Source organism: Bison bison, unplaced genomic scaffold (assembly GCF_000754665.1).
Source record: "Bison bison bison isolate TAMUID 2011002044 unplaced genomic scaffold, Bison_UMD1.0 scf7180017864144, whole genome shotgun sequence".
Classification (NCBI taxonomy): domain Eukaryota; kingdom Metazoa; phylum Chordata; class Mammalia; order Artiodactyla; family Bovidae; genus Bison; species Bison bison.
This window is the reverse complement of record NW_011494716.1, coordinates 1151749-1174173: the sequence shown is the minus strand read 5'-3', so window position 1 is coordinate 1174173 and position 22425 is coordinate 1151749. Positions and strand designations below refer to the sequence as shown.

At 55.2% G+C, this 22425-nt stretch overlaps 1 protein-coding gene across 4 annotated transcripts; it reads left to right on the top strand.

Moving 5' to 3' along the window:
- The first annotated feature begins 1674 nt into the window (after window positions 1-1674).
- On the top strand, window positions 1675-20639 carry SLX4 (SLX4 structure-specific endonuclease subunit). Of its 4 annotated transcripts, none has more exons than XM_010840391.1 (16): window positions 1675-1742; window positions 3660-3797; window positions 4121-4729; window positions 6126-6347; window positions 8104-8293; window positions 9130-9342; window positions 9769-9977; window positions 10089-10405; window positions 10916-11150; window positions 11523-11611; window positions 12454-12600; window positions 13455-13624; window positions 14443-16652; window positions 18225-18324; window positions 18885-19301; window positions 19754-20639. In XM_010840391.1, exons 3-16 carry the CDS (start codon window positions 4384-4386, stop codon window positions 20148-20150), a joined length of 5262 nt encoding a protein of 1753 aa, XP_010838693.1. In that variant the 5' UTR covers window positions 1675-1742; window positions 3660-3797; window positions 4121-4383; the 3' UTR covers window positions 20151-20639. The 4 variants fall into 4 exon arrangements, with proteins under 4 accessions (XP_010838693.1, XP_010838689.1, XP_010838691.1 ...); XM_010840387.1 differs by having other exon boundaries at window positions 18222-18324; XM_010840389.1 differs by lacking the exon at window positions 1675-1742 and adding an exon at window positions 1758-1884 and having other exon boundaries at window positions 18222-18324.
- Window positions 20640-22425: the final 1786 nt, after the last annotated feature.

Sequence of the window (22425 nt, the reverse complement as noted above, 5' to 3'; positions counted from 1 at the left end):
AACAACTAACTAAAGAGCCTCTTGATGAAAGTGAAAGAGGAGAGTGAAAAAGCTGGCTTAAAACTCAACATTCAGAAAACTAAGATCATGGCATCTGGTCCCATCACTTCATGGCAAACAGATGGGGAAACAATGAAAACAGTGAGAGACTTTATTTTCTTGGGCTCCAAAATCACTGCAGATGGTGCCTGCAGCCATGAAATTAAAAGACGGCTTACTCCTTTGAAGAAAAGCTATGACCAAACTAGACAGCATATTAAAAAGTGGAGGCATTACTTTACCAACAAAGGTCCATCTAGTCAAAAATATGGTTTTTCCAGTAGTCATGCATGGATGTGAGAGTTGAACTATAAAGAAAGCTGAGCACCAAAGAATTGATGCTTTTGAACTGTGGTGTTGAAGAAGACTCTTGAGAGTCTCCTGGACTGCCAGGAGATCAGTCCTGAATATTCATTGGAAGGACTGATGCTGAAGCTGAAACTCCAATCCTTTGGCGATCTGATGTGAAGGACTGACTCACTGGAAAAGACCCTGATGCTGGGAAAGATTGAAGGTGGGAGGAGAAGGGGACGTCAGAGGATGAGCTGGTTGGATGGCATCACCAACTGGACAGACATGAGTCTGAGTACCCTCCGGGAGTTGGTGATAGGCAGGGAAGCCTGGAGGGCTGCAGTCCATGGGGTCACAAAGAGTCGGACACGACTGAGCAACTGAACTGAAGTGACGGTTCCACAATCTTGGGAATATACTAATAACCAACACTGTGAGAGCGGATTTTATGATATGTAAATTATAACTTAAACAAACAAACCTAACTGTATCAGTTCGCCAACAAAACTCCTCCTCCTCCTGTATTCGTCACTTCAGTAACTGAAACCACATTCCCAGAAACTTAGAAATTCTTTTCCAGAAACCCACAAGTATTAACAACTAATTTGGTCACGGCAATTCAAACGCCTCAATATGTCACCTTTCCCCCAACTTCAACTCCTAAACGCAGGACGCCCTCATTTCTCGCCTGCATCACCGCAGCCTCCTGATGGGCCTCCAGGCTTGCCTCTCCAGAGCAACTTTCACACTGCAACTAGAAACTCCTTTAAAAACAGTATCTATGTTGGCTCCCAGGGACCCCAGGTTGAAGTTCGAACCCTTAATACGACTTATAAGGTCTCTCAGACTTCAGTCCGCGGCGACCCTCTCCGGCTTCACGAGCCCCTCAAATCCTAACAACGTGCACCTGGGAGCCTGGAGAGGGCGGGCATCGCTTCACCTCGGCCCCGCCCGCTCGGGGCCTCAACCTGCTCGCAGGCGTCTCTGGGAGGAAGCCCGCGCTCGGTCCCTCGGCTCCGAGGGTCTGGCGCCCCCGTTTACCTGTCGGCTCCTGAGGCAGATGCGCTCTCAGGGGCCGCCAATGAACCCGCATACATTTCCCGTGTGAACCGTAGTGCACCCAAATTTCAAACTGCGGCGGAGCCCGAAACTCACCTCGACTCTTCCTCAACACTTAGTAGACTTCGCCGGGAGCCGCCTACCTAACCTCGGGGCGCGGTCCTCTGGCGCCGCGCTCCGCCTTGGTCCTGCCCGGCGCGCTGGAAGAACGCTCTTAGTCGCGCGCCCCGGCCGCAAAGCAGGATGGGACGCGAGCCTCCAGGATCCCTCTGCGCCCGCGCAGCCGCAATTATCCGCCGCGCATGCGCAGGGGCTTGGGTCGCCGTTGAGAAGGTCCTGCGGCCGCGCCAGAGGTAGGAGGAGTCGGGCTTTGGGGCCGGGAGTCTGCACCGGGGAAAGGAGGTCCTGCCGCCTCAGGCCTTTCTCGCTCTTCTGAGAGAAAAGAGCCTTTCTCGCCCGCCCCCAGCCGCGGTTAGAGGCAGGAGCCGGGCTTAGGTAGAGGGGGCCAGGGCTGTCTGAACGTAAGATGGGTGGGGGGATCCGGATACCCATGGGTCACGGCCCGGGCGTCCGACTGGCGATCGGAATTCGCCATCTGCCTTTGTAGCCACCAAAGTCCTTGGCAGCCCTTCCCCAGGTGGCAACCCGTGTGTCACCGGGTTAGGGGAGGCGGGGGATCCGCCCCTCACCTGCCCATTCATTCTTTCCGCGTCTGCAGTGAGCCCTGCCGCGGTAGGTACCAAGCTGGGTAGGCAGAGTCCCCGGGCCTCTGGGAGTTGCCGTCTCGTTCGGATCCGTTACTCCTTAGCAAATACCGATAGAGCGCCTATGGTAGATACACTGTTTTAGACTAATACCGGCAGAGATGTCGCGACTCAGGGCCGTGTGGAGGCTGGAGTTTGCTCCAGCTACCACGTCCAACAGTTTGCTTGGCTTGACGTTCCAGGCACTCAGACACGCATCTCTGCTTCTCTGTGCAGCCTTCGCTCCCACCACTTTCTCTGGTGCTCCCGATCGTACCAAACTCAACAGATTACCGTTAAGTCAGGCACCTTGTCAGCCAAAGAGAATACAAAATGAGTGCGTGCCCTCGTGAAGTTTTGAGCTTAGTAGGGGACACAAAACAAGCTACTGAATAAAAATATAAGAGCTAATGCCCTGGAACCACACTGCCTGGATTTGATCCCAGCCTGCCTCTTGAAAGGCTGTGTGAACTTGAGCCAGTTTCTCATTCTTGTGCTTGGTTCCTTGCTGTAAAGAAGGGGTGTCAATAGGTCCTACCTAGTAGAGTTGTTGTAAATATTAAACTAGTTAGACTTGTAAAGCACTTGGGATGGCTGCCTGCACAGTAAGCATTCAATAAATCTATTACATGTGATTATAACATGATAAACGCCACTGTGAAAACAGTGTGTGATGATAGAAGATAAATGGGAGTGGAGAGGATTCAATTAGATAAAGACTGAGAAAACAAGCTTCTCTAAGGAGATGGAAGATGAAAATGAGCCAGCCATGCAAAGTAGATTTTAGGTGTGTGTGTCTGCCCCACTCTGGAAAACTAGATGATTAATGGATTACCTGGACCGTGGAAACTGCCTTATGGTATCTGAAATGAACACTACCATGGGGTTATTCAGTTTTGATTTTCAAAACTCCACTAAACTGTGCCAGTATAAATAATCATGCCGGTAAGGCCCAGCCTTTGCACGTGGGCAGCATTCTGGTCACGTGAGTTAGGAGAGTTGCTGGGGTGAGAATAGAGAAAAGTGACCTTTTTCTGATTTGGAAAAATTGGTTCTGTCAATGAAGGATGAGCCTGCTGTATTCCTGTCTTTGATTTCTTCCTGAGAGTTCAGGTGCACATTCCCTCTTTCTCTCTCTTATATTGCTTGCTCATAGAGCCTCTGAGACCTGAAGGCCTTGGACCAGAGATCGTTTTTCTGGATTCAGGGACCATCTTGATTCTGTGGTGACCGCTCTTCATGGGATTCACTCCCCAGACTCTGGTTACTCTTCCAGGATGCATACATCTTTCTGCCCATGGAAAAACATGCTTTGACAAGTCTTTAGGTCCCTCTCCCCTGTTGCTTTGTGGTAACCTGTAGGATGATTAGTTTGTGTTAACCAGGCTATAGCTGAGTATTTGACAGGGGTATTGTTACCCTGAAGACTTTTCCCATACTCCACATGCTCTTGTACCTTCCTGGGAGAAATGACATAAAATGACAATATCTATCTAATTACACTTAAATGCTTTTGGTTTTTCTCAGGTGAAAACTTAAATGGACCACATGTGCTTTATCACCATGGAGATCCTGGGGAATCACCTGAGCACCAGGGCCACATGTATTCTCTCTGGGAGGCGTCTACTGGACAACAGACCCTCTCAGATGTGAACTTTAATAAAGGTAAGCTTTCAGTGTGCTGAACAAAGGTTCAGTTTGAAGAAAGACACTTTAAAAAATTTATTTATTTATCTTTCTTGGCTGTGCTGGGTCCTCACCATTCTTGGACTTTCTCTAGTTGCAGTGAGCCGGAGCTGCTCTTCATTGCGGTGCATGGGCATCTCATTGTGGTGGCTTCTGTTATTCCAGAACACAGGCTCTGGGCTCACGGGCTTCAGTAGTCACCGCACGTGGGCTCAGTAGTTGTGGCCCACGGGCCAAGTTGCTCTGCAGCACGTGGGATCTTCCCAGACTGGGAATCAAACCCATGTCCTCTGCATTTGCAGGTGGATTCTTATCTACTGGACCACCGGGAAGTCCAAGAAAGACATTTGACATCATTATGGAGGGAGGGAACAGTACATCCTGCTCAACTGTGCAAACTCTCCAGGTACTACAGTGAGAAGCAGCGAGGAATCATAATGAAGCTTCCAGTGTGAATGAGGCCTGGCCAGGCTCACACTTGGGTTCACTCTCTCACCTGTGCACATGCCCCCATATCGACCCTCACTTCTCCGAAGACCAGCCTGAAAGCCTTCAAACCCGTCAGATGATGGATGAGTCAGATGATGACTTTCAGGAACTCTGTGCCAGCTTTTTCCAAAGGGTGAAAAAGAATGGTCCCAAGGAAGTGTCAAAGGAAAAGAAGACACAAAAGGCCTCCAATGGCACCCATATAAGAAGCAAACCAAAAAGGACCAAACCAACGGCTTCTAAGAGCAAAACTCCGCAAGGCGCCGCTGAGAGGAAAACTTGCCCTGGCGGCCCGGTCCCGCGGACTCAAAAGCACAGGGCACCCAAGAGGTCAAAGACTGAACCAGCTCCCCCTGAAAACACCGAGGGAGGTGTACACACTTCTGCTGTACTCCAGGATAGCGCATGGAGCACCCAGACAGGTAACCAGTCAGAACCTCTGCCAGAGAGGACACCAGAGGTGATTTGCACCATTTTAAACCAAGGATCAGAAAACTTTCTGAAAGCTAGTAAGTTTCTTTGGCTTCGCCGGCCATACAGTCTCTGTCCCAAATTACTTCTTAGACGATGTATAATTGAATGGGCTGTGTTCCAGCAAAACTTCATTTACAAAAATAGGCAGCCTGCCCAAGACCATAGTTTGCTGATTCTTGTTTTAAACAAAAGTCATTAAGAAAAAATTCATTACCCTTGTATGAATTCTCTACATGATATATTTGGGGCCATCTGCTCTTTCATTTTCCTGTCAACGTTTACATCATGCAGTTAACGTGAGTTTGTGTTTTGTTTTTTTTTTTTCATGAACATAAAAATAATGCTACTTCTCTCATTTTCTTGGGTTCATTCCAAAGTGGGTAAGTTGCAATGGGTAAGCCAATTTGCTTAGGCTGCTGAGAAGGTAGAAGGCATATGCCATGTGGGTTTGAGTCCAGGAGAATCTTCTTGTCCTTCCTATCTCTTCCAAACACCTTTTATTCTTTTCTGTTTATTTGTTTAAAGCAACTTGCTTACCCTGCTGCCCTGGTGTATTAAACCACATGCTTAACATACATTCTTCATGCAGAACTAAAAACCAGCCTTGCGTATATAATACAGCACAAGATCTTTGGACTCCTGAATTCTGTTTCTAAATTTTTCTCACCATCACTTCCTGATCTTAAATAATGTTTTTTACCTATGTGGTCAGCGTGACCTCCCCAGTGCAGTGGTGGTAAAGCCTTAGCTCACAGAGACTGTTGTAAGGCTTCATTAATGTTGCCAAAATGTTATTGGTCTTTCACGCGCCTTTGAGAGTATAGTGAAAGCTATGCTTGGTTTCCCCCAGAACACTGCACTGCTCCCCCCAAAAACACACCTGCGAGGGTGACATGCAGCATCAGGGGCTGCATGGATCCCCCCAGAGGTCATCTTCAGACACCAAGTTAAAGGAGAACTTCTGACATAGAAAGATATGTGTTTGTCATTAATAACTCTTTAGTAACAGCTTTATAGAGATACAATTCACATTCTATAAAATTGACCCCTTTCAAGTGGACGGTTCAGTGACTTTATTCACAGAGTTGTGCAGCCATCCCCACCACTTAATTTTAGAACATGTTTATCACCTCAGAAATGTGCCCCCTCCCATCACAGATACATATGGCAGGGGTATTTTTATCACCGCAAACAGTGAGGCTACCAAAAAACAATCAGTACTTTAGAGTTACACCTAATGTAGTCAGTAAAGGACCCCTTTGAAATCTGAGGTCTTTGGAACTAGAAGAACCTTCGGTTTCTCCTGCTAGAACTGACGCATGTGAATGTTCTCCTCCTTGCCAGAGGCCACCGTGGACAGCCTCTTGCAGCCACCTCCCTCCTGTCTGACTGCAACGGTGCCAAGTCCCTCCAAACCCAGGGCAGCAGAGCTGGTGCTCCAGCGAATGCAGCAGTTCAAGAGAGCAGACCCCGAGCGCTTAAAACATGCTTCCGAAGGCTGCTCGCTCGAGGCTGCACCTGAAGAAAATGTCCCGAAGGGCCCTCAAGATGTGATGGCGGCGAACGGTATGAAGGAAGCGCTGTCTTCCCAACAGGGATGATGTTGGGGGAAAGGGGTCAGGAAGGAGCCTGCCTTCTCAGCCAGGGGTGGGCCTTCTGCCCCATGCTCTGCCTTTGCCACTCTGGCCAGAGAAAAGAGGGTCCCCTGGGTCATTTCTCACTTAGCTTCTTTGAGAAGGTACCACTTCCTCTTTTTTCATTTTGACTTATTAGAAAAATTTTCTCATTCAAAAGAGTCAGAAAAACATATTACAATGAAATCTCTATGCCCTCAACCTAGATTTAACAAACAGTGGACATTCTGCCACACCTCTTTTGTCTCTATAAATGGACACTACTTCCGTACTGTCAGAAAGCAAGTCACAGACATCATGATGCTTCACGCCTAGACTCTCCTACATAACCACAATTCCATAAACACACGTGATTCCAGAACACTGCCTGCTGTCCAGTGCACATTCAGATTTCCCCGGCTGCCCCAAGGACCGCTTCTGTAGCGAACTCTTCCTGAACAGGGATTCGTCACACGCTGCTTATAGCCGTGGCTCAGTAGTCTCTCTGGTCTAGACTCTATAACAGTCTCTTATCTTGTCCTTGTTTTTTGTGATACTGACTTCTTAAAAAATCCAGGACAATTGTCTTTTAAAACTCCCCACTTTCTGGATTTGCTGGTTTCTGCCTCATGTCATGTAACCCCTTCCTGCAGGGAAGTGCCATATGCTGCATGTTGTACCACCCCAGGAGGCTCGTACTGTCCGTGGTGCTTTATCCCCTAAACAGCAGGAATCCTCATCCCTGGTGAAAATACACAAAAGGAAAAGAAATAGGAAGAAAGTATTGACAGAGCTACAGCCAGTAAATCTGTAGTTTCCCAGTATTTACTTGCAGGTTTCACCTCAGGACTACTGAGCCTTCTTGGGCCACCCCAAAGGCCCACGCAGGTGACGCAGTGATGTGGCATCAGTCCTTGGTCCACAGGGCACCAAGGGGTGCAGAGGGGTCACTCAGCCAGTGCATGAGCCCAGCCCCTGCCCTGCATGTGACTGAGTTGTTTCCATCAGTCTTCACATCATAGCCAGTAATCATCAGGAGAGATAAACCATTGCTTTGTTTAAAAAAGTACTGGACCAAAATGAAGTATGGTGCTTTTCTGGCTCTGTTCTCAGGGCACATCCCGTGTGGGTGCCAAGGGCCTGCTCCAGCAACATCAGGTATAACAGGGCCACAACAGTGGGCACGGCTGCCTTGGGCACCATCCCAAGATTAGAATCAGTCCATCCTCTGGTCTGATGCCAAGAAAAACCAAGAGCAGCATTCGACTCTGACCTGGAAGGGCAAGAAAAAGTCAGAGCCGTAGGAGAGGTTGAGCTTTAAAGAGGAAAGCTAGGATTCATTGGAGTAGGAGCCTTACAATCCTGGGATGCCCAGGGTTGCCACTTTAGCAGAAATGGGAAACAAAAGGCAAGTTCTTCAGGGCTCTGATGCTCAGAGAGTGGTCCTGGACCAGCCACAGCGGCCTCACCTGGAAGTTGGCCAAAATGCAGAGTCTCAGGCTCCACCTAGCCCCCCAGAGTGCCAGCCTCCTGACCTGCACTTTAACGAGCTTCCTGGGGGTCCTTGCACCTGTTAAAAGTTTAGGGAGTACCCTGCTTGGTGTCCGGTCTCCCCGGGCTGGGTCTGGGCTCCTCACGCCCCACCCAGTGTCCTTGCTCCACGAGGTCCAAGGACGAGCTGGTCCTCATGGGTCCTTGTGTCTCCGCAGGGTATGGGCGCCCTGTCCCCACCACAGAAAGCGACACTGCAGTGGCCTTGGCCCTCCAGCAGGAGCTTGGGCAGGAACAGGCATCCACACCCGACGACAGCCTGGAGGAGACGGGGTTATTCTTTTGCCAGATCTGTCAGAAGAACCTCTCAGCCATGAATGTGACACGGAGGCAGCAGCATGTGAACCGGTAGGAGCAGCTCCGCCGTCACCTGTCTGTGCTCACCTCGCCCATAGGTGTGACCAGCTTCAAGGCTCCTGTGGAATCTCCAGGGCTCCAGGGGGGGTCTTGAGATTAGTACTTCAGTATCAGGGTTGGTCCAGCCTTGCTTTTTTTTTTTTAAACAGCTTGAGAGAGAATTTGTGTAGCATACAATTCAGGCATTTAAAGTGAACAGTGCAATCGGGTTTACTTAGCGCATTCAGAGTTGTGCAGCCGTCACCACGGTTAGCCCCAGACCCATGAAGCAGGCGCCCCATCTCCCTCTGTTCCTCAGCCCCTGGCAGCCACTCACCTGCCTTCTGTCTCTGGAGACTTGCCTGTTCCAGACATAAGTGGACTCACAGCCTGCGGCCTTTCGTGTCTGGCTTCTTTCACTTGCCATCCACGCTGCGCTGTCTCCGTGCTTCCCTCCTTTTTATGGTTTGATGATATTCTACTGTGTGGATGGACCGCATCTTGTTCATCCATTCATCCACTGATGGACATCTGTCTCCACCTTTTGGGTTCTGTGAATAGAGCTACTGTGAACACACTTTTCATGTATTTGCTTGAGTATCTATTTTCGGTTGCTGGGTCATATGCTGATTCTAGTGACTCTGTGTTTAATATATCCTTGCTTTCCTCAGGCACCTTTGCTCACAGAAACCTAAATGCAGTGTCTGGAGGCTGACTGCAGGCTGTGGGGAGGGACCAGCTTGTGGGGGCAGCAAGCCTTGGCCCACAGCACAACCATGCTGACCTGAGCCCTGTCTGCAATCACGTGGCCAGGGAAGGGTGGTCCCACCTTTGCCGTCTTCTTCCAGGTGCTTGGATGAGGCTGAAAAGGCGCTGAGTTTCCCCACGCCTCTGATCCCTGAGTGCCCCATCTGCGGCAAGCCATTCCTCACCCTGAAGAGCAGAATCAGTCACCTGAAACAGTGTGCGGTGAAGATGGAGGTCGGCCCGCAGCTCCTGCTCCAGGCTGTGCGCCTGCAGGGGGCTCAGCCCGCGGGCGCCTCGGGCACTCCGGCACCCAGGTAAGTCAAAGGAAGAGGAAGAGAGATCAAAGTATGTTGATTTTTTTTAAAAAAAGAAAAAGGCCTTTTGTAGTGGTGGAGGACAACAGAGCGCTGATTCTGGAGATGAAACAGTTCAGAAGGAAACTGGGCACAGTCTCCACAGGGACCGGGAGGGGACAGCGCTCCGTCCTCAGAGGCTCTTGAACCGACCAGCTGGCATGGACTGGTTTCCACGAGTCCTTCGTGAGATCCTCCTGTCCCTAACAGTTTGAGCACACAAAGTGCTGATTCTTCTGTATGTTGAATCCATGTTTACCCCTTTCCTCTCACTCCCCCACACAGAGGAGAAGGGGTCCAGCCCTCCCGGGATGAGTGGGGACCCTCAGAGCAGGAACTGCTCACCCCTCTAGCCTCACTCACCTTTCGGTCTGGCTGCCATTTAAGCCTCAGCGATGGAGCTGGCTGTCTGAAGCGGAAGGGAGCCACCACCAAGAAGGAGCCACGGAAGAGGCGGAAGGTCACTGAGCCCGAGGAGCCCTCCGAGGACCTGCTGGTGGCCACAGCTCTGTCCCGCTCGGAGACGGAGCAGAAGGCGGTGCCGGCAGCGCTCAGGCTGGGGAACACTTTTGCAGAGAGGACAAGGCTAGGAGCAGGTGCGGCAGCTGAGTGGGGTGCTGAGAAGCCTGGCTGCAGGCAGCTGCCGAAGCTTCCCCTGGGGTCCCCAGTGGGAGGAGGACTCTATGCTGCTTCTGTTTTTTCTCCAGAGAAGAAGACCCGCAAGAAGAAAGCCCCCACGACCCCACCACAGCTGTTAGTCCAGGACGCAGAGACCACGGGCCGGCAAATAGAGGACCGCGTGGCCCAGCTCCTGTCGGAGGGGGTGGAGCCGTCCAGCACGCCGCCGCTCCCCACCAGCAGGATTCTAGAGGACGAGCTGGCCAGGGGCAGCTGGGCCCTGCGACCGCCCGGGGGGGCGCAGAGCCTGCTGTGGGAGGCCAGTGCCCTGACCGGGGCTGGGGCCCTGGAGTCCTTCTACACGGCCAGCCTGGTGCCTCCCCTGGTGCCGCAGTGGCCCGCCAAGGTGTGCTCCCTTCCAGTGGGGCAGATGGGCTCAGGGGGAGAGGGTGGAGGCTCCGGCTGCGGCACCAAGCGTGGAGGGGAGGAAACCGAGGACCGTGGTGTGGAGTCTGTTGTGTTGTCTTTGCAACAACCAGACGGTTCACACAGTAGGAACAGGGAGGCCCACAGGTTTCCAAATGTGTTAAGATTCTGGAGAGTTCAGAATGCAGGGTCCCAGGTCCAACCCTGGACTGGTATAATCTGCCTATGATGGGACCCAGGAACAAGACAGGCCTGTGTACAGGTGTGGAATCGGCACTCACCTGCTTGAAGCAATTTAGATGCCACTAGGAGGGCGGGGGCCCCTTTTGTGGATGCGAAGGCCCCAGGCGTGGCCCCTGCCAAGACAGGTGCCTGCTGACAGGGATAACGGCGACAAGCTTCCCAAGTGGCTCTGGCTGGGGCTCGCTCCCCAAGGACCCTCAAGGTGGTGGAGGCCACATGCTCACTCTGGCTCACCTACTTCTTTCAGGGTCTCACACAGGAGCCCACGCGGCTGCCACAGCCACTCAAGCTGCCAGAACTGAGTGTGGGAACACCCCCTTCTGCCCCCCGCACCCACCCCGTGGGCCACAGCCTCCGGAGCCCAGCACCCTCTGCCAGCCAGAGGGAGCGCCAAGCGCTGCAGGATCTGCTGGAGCTGGCGGGAGAGGGGTTGCCCGCCAGCCCGTGCAGCAGGGACCTGGCCGGCTCAGGAGGGGCTGCAGGTGAGACCCCGACCCTCAGGGCCTCCCTGCCCCAGTCCCAGGGCCGCGATGGCCGCTTGGGTCCATAGGCCTGGTTCACCCTGTCTGGCGGGAGGAGGTGGTCTCTCTGGGTGCTTTCCTTTCTCCTCAAAGGTGAATGTGACTCAGGCGAGTCCGTCAGTTTTCCTCCAGCTTTGACTGAGGACAGAGCCTTCACCAGAGCAAGTGGTCGTGAGGGTTGATTTTGGCTTTCTCTCCCGAGTACAACTCTTGGGCAGGGGTGGCGGTGCAGGTGGCCTCTGGGCAGTTTGCCTCCCATGACGACGTCCTAGGGTCAGCTGGATGATGCTCTTTCCCAGGTGGTTGATGATTTTAACCTGCAAATCCTTTCAGGGATGGACTTGTCACTCGGTGGCCTTCCACTGACTGGGTTTGTCCTGCCAGCCAAGGAGAAGTACCCGGAGGAGGGCGGCCAGGCTTCGGTGAGCATGTCTGGTCCTGCTCGCAGCTCCGTGGTCATGGCTGCAATGCTTGTTGTATGTTCAGTGCGGCCGGCTCCCAGCCAGCCTCCAGGCCCCTGCAGAGCCCACGGGTGCCCCTTGACAGCCTCTGAGCTGAGCCAGGTTCTGTCCCTTCCGTTGTTGAACCCCAGGGGCACCTCAGTAGCCCGGCCCCAGGAGCCTACTCTGTCCTGGGGCCCAGGGAGCACCCTTGCTCTGTGAGGGTGCTTCATCCAGCCAACGGGACTGACCAACTGACTCGTGAAAGTCCTGGAGGCCTCCAGCTAACAGTTCATGTTCTGTACTGGTGATTTTCTGGGTTAGAAACTGGGTTTTCCTTAGAGAAGGTGTCATCCTGTGAGCACATTGGTATCAGCCAAGCGCTTGTCACCAAGTTCTCCCTGGGATGTCAGAGAAGGGACATGGACTCCTCCCAGCCGGCCCCACAACTGCTTGGGCTCAGGTCCCACCTGTCACATCCGGCTGGGCTGGTGGCTTCCTCGCGGAGACCTAGCAGCTGCTGACGCTGCCACCGCGTCCTGGTGAGGCCGTCACCCATGCCTCTCCACGCGCCGGGCCTCCGTCTCCATGGAGACGGGTCTCCTTTCTAGGCCAGGGAATTGGGTGTGACAGAGAACTTGAGAAAGGACTGGGTCTTGCTCTTCCCTGTCTCTGAGGGCCTGAAGGTAACTTCAGGGTGGAGCCCGACGTTGGACCTTGTGAGGCAGGAGGCCCTGACTGGCTGCCTGCGCCCCATTTGTTGGGCACCTGCACGGTTCGGGGGCCCACAGGTGGGAGTGGCCACTCTCCCCCTCTCCTTTCAGCTCGCCCTCGGTTTGCTGGTGGCCGACTTCAGTGCCATGGTCAACAACCCTCACCTGAGTGACATCCAGTTTCAGATAGACAGTGGGGAGGTGCTCTATGCCCACAAGTTTGTGCTCTACGCCCGATGCCCACTTCTCATGCAGCATGTAAGTGCGTGGCCAGGCGGCCTGCTCCCCCTTTGCTCTTTTCCCTCCTCCCTCCCCTCCCTCTCACCCCTCTTCCCCCCCACCCTCTCCTCTGTCCCCAGCCTCTCCCTCTGTCTTCTGCCCCTTTCCTCCCCACACCCCCACTCTCCACCCACTGCCTCTGACCTGTTCTTCCTCTGATGCCATCAAGGTTGTGCTTCCCTGGAGAAGACAGGTCTGAGTCAAGAAGTGCTATGAGGAGATAAGCTCAGGGTTGGGAAACATCAGATTCCTTGTTCCGTTGAATAAAAATCCTGTTTTCCCCAGAACTGTTTCCTTTTCCTCTGTTTACAGATCAGGAAAGTCTTATAATCACCTTCTGTTTTTTTCTGCCATGCCGTGTGGCTTGAAGAGTCTTAAATTCCCCAACCAGGGATTGAACCCTCGCCCTTGGCAGTGAGAGTGTGAAGTCCTAACCACTGGATCACCAGGGAAGTCCCTAACTGACCTCTTTAAGGCTGAGCTGCTATGACATTTCTGTGTTGTCACGTCTTGACTTGAACGTGTCATGGACTTGAACATGGTGTCACAGAATCCCGGAAACTGCTGTCAGTCTCGTCAGAGAGTTCTAGTGCCTTTGATAGGTTTGTCAACAGAGGACTAACTGGCTCCTTAAGCCTCTATCGCTGACTTGACTTTGGAAACAGACAAGTTTTGTGCCCTAACCTGCAGAATTCCTGGTCAGCTAAATGGAGCGACTCTGGCTAATGCCCATCCTAGGCCGAGATCCGAGGCGCCCAGACCTCCTGAGGCCTGTTTTGCCCCGGGTCACGGCTGTCCCATCAGTAACTCTTCCATGTGCATCTGTCCCTCAGATAAACAGTGAAGCCTTCCTGGCCGAAGAGGATGGTGACCTGAGGCGCCAGCGCGTGCTGCTGCGTGACGTCAGCGCCGAGGCCGCCCAGGCGTTCCTGCATTACCTCTATGCTGCCGACACCGTCCTGACTCCCCAGCTAGCCGCTGACCTGCGCTCTCTGGCCCAGAGGTCCGGGCTATTCTTTCCACTTACTTCTCGTTTTTTGACAGTAACCGACAGGGATTATCTGGTTGATGGCCCATGAGAGATCAGGGCTGAGTCCTTCCTGTACCTTTTAATCCCAAGTTTATGGCCAGTGGTGACCTTGAACAGGGTGTACTGACCAAGATTCTGGCCGCAGGGAACACTTGGAGGGGAGCCCAGTGGCTTTCACTCTCTGGGAGTAACGAGGGGGTGGTCTCAGCCCCCACCCCCAGCCCTGCCACCCTCGGTGGTTCCACCACCAGAGCTGCCCAACGGCCACCCCTCCAAGTCCCAGAAGGCTGACGTCAGCAGGATGCTTGCTCTAACGCCCCTGACACTGCAGCTGCCTGGTCTCCCCACCCCCGTGTCCTGCTTCCACCTCTGGGCTGGAACCTGGGGAGGGGCGGGCTTGGCCCCCGGCGTCTCCGAGGTGCCGATGAGATGGCAGAGCACCAGGCAGGCCGGCGCACGTGTCCGGGCTAACCCGAACTGGCCTGGGCGTCCCCGTGTGTGTGTCCCGGTGCTTTGGGTCCGGTCATAGAACCACCCAACCCCGCGGTCCCCTCTCAGCCCACGCTCAGGCTGCACAGCGGGGCTAGCGGGCCCTCCCCAAACGCTGTTTCTAGAGCTGAGTGGCCTGGGGCATTGCTGGGCATGGACGTGGGCACTGTCTCTGCAGGGGAGTGGGGAAGGGCCAGGGAGAGTCATGGCCGTCCCACCCGGGAGGACTCCTGCCCCAAGCCTCCTGAGCCAGGGCGCTGCCTCTGCGCAGGGGGTGGTGACGCATGGCTTTCCTGTTGCAGGTTTGGGGTGAGTGAGCTTGTTGACCTGTGCGAACAAGTGCCCTTTGTGATGGATGCAGAAGGTGGACAGGGAAAGGAGCAGGAAGACAACGCTGACGGCAGAGTGGAGACTTTCCGAGAGCTCCTGCACTTTGTGTGGCTGGGTGAGGGGGAGGGAGCAAAGGACCTGCTGATGCCTGAGGGCCACGAAGAAGACAGAGAAAAGGTCAACGAGGAGGAGATGGAAGAAATTTATGAATTCGCGGCTACTCAGCGAAAGCTGCTCCAGGGGGAGAAAGCTCCAGAGCCAGAGGGAGAAGCCGACCTGCTCGGGGAAGACGGTCCAGTTTTGGGGGAAATCCTCACAAGTGAACAGGATAAAGAACAGCCAGAAAATGCAGAGCAGGTGGAATCATCCGGGCAAGGAAGAGATGAGACCCCGGCCAAATGGGGAAACACGAGACAGTCCACACTCCTGCCCCCCAGCAACCGGGCTTTGAACGGGGGAGAGAAAGCAGAGGCCCCAGAGGGAGCACTGGCTCGTCCCTGCTCCTCCAGCCCCACCCAGGGCCGGGCAGAGAGGCAGGAAAGCGCCCCTCTGTGCTCAGCTGATGATGATAACATTCAACAGCCTTTTTCGTCACCTCAAGCTGGATACCCTGAACTCTCCCGGGTGACGAGCGATTGGGAAGAAGGAAACAGGACCATCCAAGAAAGGGAGGTAGAGGGCTTCCATCCCCCTGTCTACCAGCAGGCACCCCCCTCACGCTCACGCTTCTTCCCACCGCAGCCCCATCAAGGCCGGAGTCCTCGCCAGACACGTCCCCACCCTCGTTGCCCCAGTGACCTGTCCCCACCGATACCCCAGTTACAGGGCACAGCTTCCAGCATGGCCTCCCAGAACTCATCACCGAAGCCAAAGAGAGCCAGGCGCCTTCCCTTATCGTGTGAGGACCCAGGCCAGAAAGACAAGGAATGTAGTTCCACACTGGAACGCAGAGGTAAAGGGGTCCTGATCTTCTCAGAAAAATCTCCACCCATGGATCTAACCCGGTCAGGACCTGACCGCCAGAGCTCCAGGCCTGAGACCTCTTCCTGCAGTGTGAACAGAGAAGACGAGGTGATCCTGTTACTGGATTCAGATGAAGAGCTGGAGCTGGAGCAAACCAAAGCAAAGTCATTTCTGAACAGTCCCTTAGAAGACAAGAAAGTTCTGGAAGTCAGTGCCAAGTCCTCTGAACTGTTTTCCATCATCGACCTCGACGCGGAGCAGGAGCCTCCCCAAAGCCCACCAGGAAGCCGGGCCCGGCTGCCGCAGGAAGTGGAGGGGCGGCTGGGGGCCAGCACTGACGACAGCACCACAGACACCTCGTGGCTCGTGCCCGCCACCCCGCTGGCCAGCAGGAGCTGCGACTGCTCCTCACAGACCCAGATCACAGGCCTCGGGGCCAGGCCACCAGCAGACCCGCTGGCCACGCCCCAGCCCAGGGCCCTGTTAGAGAACAGGGACGAACCCGAAGCCACGAGTAAGTTTTCCGTCATTGTACCCCAGACGTCGTCCCCACACCTGGGCCCCGCCGCTCCTGGAGGCTCTGACGGGAGAAGGCAGGCCTGCAGCAGCCCATCCAGCCCCCGCCGCAGATGCCGCCCGTGTGCTTCTCCTCTGGCTCCCCGGCCCATCTTAGGAGGCCTCGCCAACCTCCCCGGGCAGCTCCCGAGGTGCCTGCCTGCTGCCCGGAGCCCGGTGGCTCAGGCTCCCGCGGGTGAAGTGGTGGAGGTAGAGGACAGTGAGGACGAGCGGGAGGCAGCCTCCCAACAGGCGAGCAGCAGCCCCCTGCTGGACGGCGACCCCCCGATTCCAGCCGAGGACTGGTGCTGGCACATGGAGCCCCTCTCACCGATCCCCATTGACCACCTGAACCTCGAGCGGACAGGCCCCTTGAGCACCAGCAGCCCCAGCAGCAGGGCAGAGGGCGCCCCAGACAGCAGGGACTGCCGCTCCCCGGCACTGCTGGGCACCACCCCCATCCGAGGGAGCTACACTGGCCGGAGGAAGTCTCAAGAGAAGTCCTCTGGGGCCGGCTCCCCTAGGAGCCACCGGCAGAGCTTTCTGAACTCAGCTCTGTGGGATGACTGGAACGAAGAAGATCAGAGGTCCTCAGAGGCTCCTCCTCTGCCCCAGACGCCGCGCACAGATGGAGCCCAGAGGACACACAAGTTACAGACACCACGTGAGTATTAGGACGGTGTTTGTCTCTGTTTCAACACTAAGGGGCATGAAGAGTCATAATGACAGCGAGGGGCGGCCAGCCCTCCCCTTGCCTGCCTGACCTCCATGGTTAGGGAGGAAAGGCCTGCTGTCAAAACACACACTTGTTAAGCTAGTAAGTGGGGGAGTCCTAAAGCTGCCTGGATCCTGCGCTCACCTGGGCACCTGTTAAGGACCCCTGTCTGTGGCCCCACTCCAGAAGACCTCACCAGCACTTCAGGGAGACTGTGACGAGCCTCTCAGGTTTATCTTAAGAGCAGACACATGTGGCTCCTCAAATAGTCAAACAGTTGCCATAAGCACCAGGTCACTGCGCTCCAACGTTCAAAGACTTGAGATCGGGACTCAAACACATCCTGCACACTCATGTTCACGGCAGCACTATTCACAACAGCCAAAGAGTAGGAACAGTGCAAGTGTCCATGAGCTGATAAGTGAATAAAAGGTGATCCATCCCAACAGTGGAGTCTTCCTCAGCCATACAGAGCTCTGACACAGGCTACAACATGGACGAACCGTGAAAACACGGTGCTCAGGGAGAGAAGCCAGACACAAAAGGCCACGCCGTATGACTCCACTTACATGAACTGCCCCGATGGACAGGTCCACAGAGACCGAAAGTAGATGAGTGATCGCCAGGGGCAGTGGGGGCGGAGAAAGGGGACAGACCGGCATGGAGCTTGCTCTGGGGAATGAAATGTTTTAGAACAAGAAAGAGGTGGGGACTGCACAACACTGTGAACGGTCTGAGTGCTGCTGAAAGGTTCACGTGAAAAGCTACGTGACTTTCATCTCAAAAGAAGACTAGGCCAGGTTCCACCCCGGAGCTGCTGCTTCAGGAGATCTGGGCTGTGACCAAGAATTTGTATTTCTAACAGGTGCCCAGGTGGCGTGTGAGAACCACTTCGGGAGACTTGAGACCAGGGTGTGTTAGAATCTGAGGGGAGATTCACGGGGGTGACAGACTCTCTGAAGTTATATAAAGAACCTTGTGCATTTTTCAGGAGACAGAGCCTGTTGTTTTCATTGGTGTCTCAAAGGCCTCCATGCTCATAAAAAGGATAAGAACCGAAGTCCAGATGTACCTAAATTGTCCCTAAGTTGTCTTTTAAATATTGATTTAAAAAAAACAACACAGCATTACTAAGATGTTATTTGCATACCATAAAATTCACCCTTTCAAATGTACAATTCAGTACTTTTAATACAATATTCTACAACTGTCCGATTTCCAGGATCACCTGAAAATAAATCCTGTCCCCATAAGCAGTCACCCCACTGCCCCTTCAGCCCAACCCCTGGCCCCCACTTACCCGCCTTTGAGCCCCTAGCAGCGTCAGCACCGCGGAGCCCTGGCCTTCCCCGGGTGCCATGTGATGCTTCTTGATGGAAAGACAGGATGCCAGAGTCAAGTGGGGAAGGGTGGACATCACCACTCTCCCAGAGCGAGGGCAGCTCGAGCAAAGTGGGTGACACTTCTAGAGTCAGAAGAGGCCCTCCTACTGAAACGTGTTTCTTTTGTTCTGTCCAGAAGGTGCTGATCGGAAGAAGAACTTGCCCCCAAAAGTGCCCATAACCCCAATGCCAAGGTACTCTATCATGGAGACTCCAGTGCTGAAGAAAGAGCTGGACAGGTCGGTGTCCTTCTGGAAAGCTTGTTCCGAGCAGACCCTCCCCCCAGTGTGTGTCCAGGCTCAGCTAAGTGGGGAACGAGGGTCTGCTGTGGGGGTCCGCTCTGGGCTCTGGTGGCAGGAGCCTCTGGTTGGTGGGGACTGTGCTTGACTCCTGGCTCTTCACCTACTGTTCCCCATGTGACTCAGGGCTGAGAAACATGCTCCTCCAGGTCACCCACTGGGGACAGGCCTCCACGTGCCACGTGGGTGGGAATGGGACTCTTGCCTTAACGGTCTGAGGATGGGGACCCGGTTTTTTAAAAGAACATCACAATTATCACATTCCAGTGAATTCCACTATTCACCCTGGGCCCCAGGGAGGTCCTTGCTACCCTACCACTCACAACTCACAGTGTGGTCCTTCTGGAATATTCCTGAGTCTGCTCTGTGGGTATTCAGGATGGATACTGAGCTCTGAATGCTTATGAGTCAGGCATTTAAGATTCAAGTACACAAAGCCACCAGTTTAATTTGTTGTTAACTGTTTGCTCTTTCTGAAGTGCACTTGTTTCCCCATTCAGGTTTGGGGTCCGCCCTCTGCCCAAACGCCAGATGGTCCTGAAACTGAAGGAGATATTCCAGTACACTCACCAGACTCTGGAGTCAGACTCCGAGGACGAGGGCCAGTCCTCACAGCTGCCCTTGGAGGCTCCCTGCAGCCAGACCTACACCACCCAGACCTCTAAGGCTTCAAGGGCAGCTGGCCACACCCAGCTGGAGGCTCCTCCTGGCCGCGTTCCCCAGAGGTCAAAGGGACCTGCCAAGACCAAGGGCCCCCAACATCACAAGCAGCAGCCTGGTGGCAGCATCTCTGCCCTGAGCATGTCACCAGCCAAGGAGGAGCCTTTGGACCCTGGTGGGGACGCCCAGCTCCCGGCCTCGCAGGAGTCCACGGCCACCTCTGTGGACAGCGGGGACAGCTGCTGCAGCTCACAGAGGTAACCGCGTGAGAACACAGCCAGTGTTCGTAAGCCCTCTGACCCTGAGCCTTGAGAGCTGGCATAAGCGAGGCTTGACGGCCGACACTCAGAAATCCCAGTGGCCTTCTGGCTTTGGACGACAGGAGACTGCGGTGGGGTTAAAGGTCAACCCCCTGGGCCTCCCAGGCAGACCTCTGGGGCTCCCACACGCTCGCCCACAGGTGGGGCCAGCCTAGTGCGGCTGCCCTCGGCATGAGATCCGGGCTGAGGGTGTGGTCCCGCTCAGGCCAGCAGTTACAGTGCCAAGGACGTAGCCTGGGGCTTCCTGCCGCCCCAGGGTTGTCCCTGCCACATGCCAGGCTCGCAGGGGATGCAGGCACACACACTCCTGCCCGCAGAGAGGCTCCTGGTCGTGGGGTGGAGGTGGAAAGAAGGGGTGTTGCAAGGTGTTACTGTCTGGTGCTTTTCAGCTCATCCTGTGAGTTTGGAGCAGCCTTGGAGTCTGTGGGAGAAGAGGCGGGCGAGGAGGCGATCAGCGCCTCTCAGGCAGCTGTCCGGGCAGCGGCCACAGAGGAGGCTGTGCAGCGTTATATCCGCTCCCAGCCGGCCCTCTACCGCAAGGTCCTGCTATACCAGCCCCTCGAGCTGGCGCAGCTGCAGGCTGAGCTGAAGCAGCAGGGCATCCACGTGGCCTCGGGGAAGCTGCTGGACTTCCTGGACACTCAGTGCATCACCTTCACCACGGCCGCCACCCGCAAGGAGAAGCTTGCAGCCCGCGGCAAGAGACGGCAGCCCGCGGGCAAGAAGAGGGGCAGAGCCCGCAGGCCCGCCCCTCCCTCCCCAGCCCCGGCCGTCAGCAGCCTGTGAGGGCCTACGGCCCCTGTCCATCCACAGGCCAGGCCCCCACGGTGCTTCCGGGTCTTCTGACCACACTCTCCCTCTATGAGTGACTGCTCTGGAACAGCCTGCTTTCAATATCCTCAGAGTGGTCTGCTGGATTTAGGGCCCAGCCGCCCCCCCTCCCATTGGTGCCCACTGTTTGTCTCCATGTGTGTCAGGAGGGGTGATGGGCAACTGCCAGCTGCCAGGGTGAGGCCTGAGTCGGGCGTGTCTTCCCCTCTGTCCACCAGTTACAGGTGTCCGTGTCCTGAGACAGGCGGCAGGTTGAGCCTGCCCCTGCCGTCTTCCTTCTCAGTCCTTGGGCCTCCACCAGCAGATCGACTGTCCACAGGCTCCAGGTGCTCCAGGTGCTATCCTGCCCAGACACCTGTCATTGTCACCAGCAGTCTCCAAACTGAACAGTCCCGAAGGCCAGCACAGCGTGTGAGCCCCCAAATAAACAGTTCTTTGTTACCTGGTTTTGCCAGTACGTGTGGTAGCTGTGGAACACAGGTGAGGGCCAAAAAAGAAGAAAAGTTTGGTCTCTACGTCCTTGTGAATGTCTCGTCTGTTTCAAGTACAGTGCAGTTCATTTTATATGATGTGCAATAAAAACATAAAGGCTTTACTGAAAGCTTCTAGACGCCACACTCCAGTAACGGGCTGTGGGAGGGGGGCCCCAGCACCCCCACACGTTGTCTGCATCTCTGGGGCACCCAGGCCTGCTGGTTATTACTAATAGAGGTTTGTTCCCTCACGCACACGCTGCCCACCCACACGCCCTCAGTCAAGAGTCCTCAGCAGGCTCTGAGCTCTGCCCTCTATGCTCCCCCGCTGGTTTGTTAACTGCAGGCTCGGGCCACCCACCTGCAGGGTCCGTCCCCCTGGGTCAGAATCTGCATTTTAACAGGGTGAGTTTGTGAAGCTTGCTCTGGCCCAAGTGCTGGGCCCTGTGGAGAAGTGGGAACAGGCCGGCACCTCTGGTCACCTCCACCTCTGGTGGAGGCTGTGAGGGTCAGTGCTTGGGGGGCCCAAAGGGACAGCTTCCCGGAAGAGGGGTTTGTGAGCTGGGCCTCAGCGGCCTGCAGCGTTTGGGGAGGTGAAATGGGGCTTCCTGAACATGTGTTGTGTGTCCTAATCCGTGACCAGGCAGAGGAGGACCCGGCCTTCCCCGTGTCTGCTGCTTGGGGGCGGGTGACAGGAGAGAAGCCGGGGCTCAGATCCCCGCTTGATCAGACCGAAGAAGCTACCATGTGTTTCCTGGATGAAGGGCTTGAGGCCTCCTCCCCTGTGGGCTGTGTTAGGGGAACGAGATGAAGTCAGGCAGGAGGGAGCTGACCAGGTCCTCACCTGGGTCGCTGGCTGGCTGGGAGACCCTGCGGCTTCAGGTGCACAGTCCAGGGTCGGGGATGGGGATCCTGGGAGCCTCCCTCCTCAGATGGCATCCCGACTCCCATAACACTACCAACTCCAGGTGGATAAGGAGGCATTGAGGGAGAGATTACAGTTGATAAAAAGCCACCAGCTGGTGAAGCCAGGGAAGGTGGGCCTGGGGGCCAAAGACCCTGAAGACCCTGGCCTGTGCAGTCTGGCCGGGGCATCCCTGGAGGCCAGCAGGAGTCAGCAGTGGGCCTGTCCAGGCTCAAGGCACAGCCTGAACTGAGTGCAGAGCATGGAAAGGCAGTTAAACCAGCTACTACATCCTGTAGGAAAGACCACTACATCCAGATAGTCGGTGGCGCCTGGGACAGCATGACTGAAAGAATTAAACCCAAATCAGGCATGAGGGACTAGGTCCAGCTAACTGGCTGAAAAGGAGCCAGTGATGAAGAGCTGTCGTCTCCCACCGCCCACAGGGAGCCGAGGCCCGGCTGGCCAGGGCACAGGAAGGACGCACACTGAGCTCCAGGCAGCGGAACATTTGCCCGTCGGAGGAAACGACGGGACGCCCACGCTGCACTGTGATGTGATCTCCCGGGTGGGTTCCACTTCCTGTGGCCTGGACTCGGCCTGGACAGGGCCACTCACAGCAGTCGAAGGAGGCCCACAGCCCAGCTCGAGCCGGGCCCAGGCAAGGGGGCCCCGGGGGCCTGCACAGCCCCAGAGAGGCGCCTGCAGGCAGGAAGCCTCAGGCTGTGGGCAAGCTAGGAGGGGCCCGTCCAGTGGACCTCAACTCCGGGTGGATGGAAAGTCCCAGAGTGAAAACCACCATGGATACACCCACCCCAAACACACGAACACCCCCAGGAGAGCCAGGAGAGGG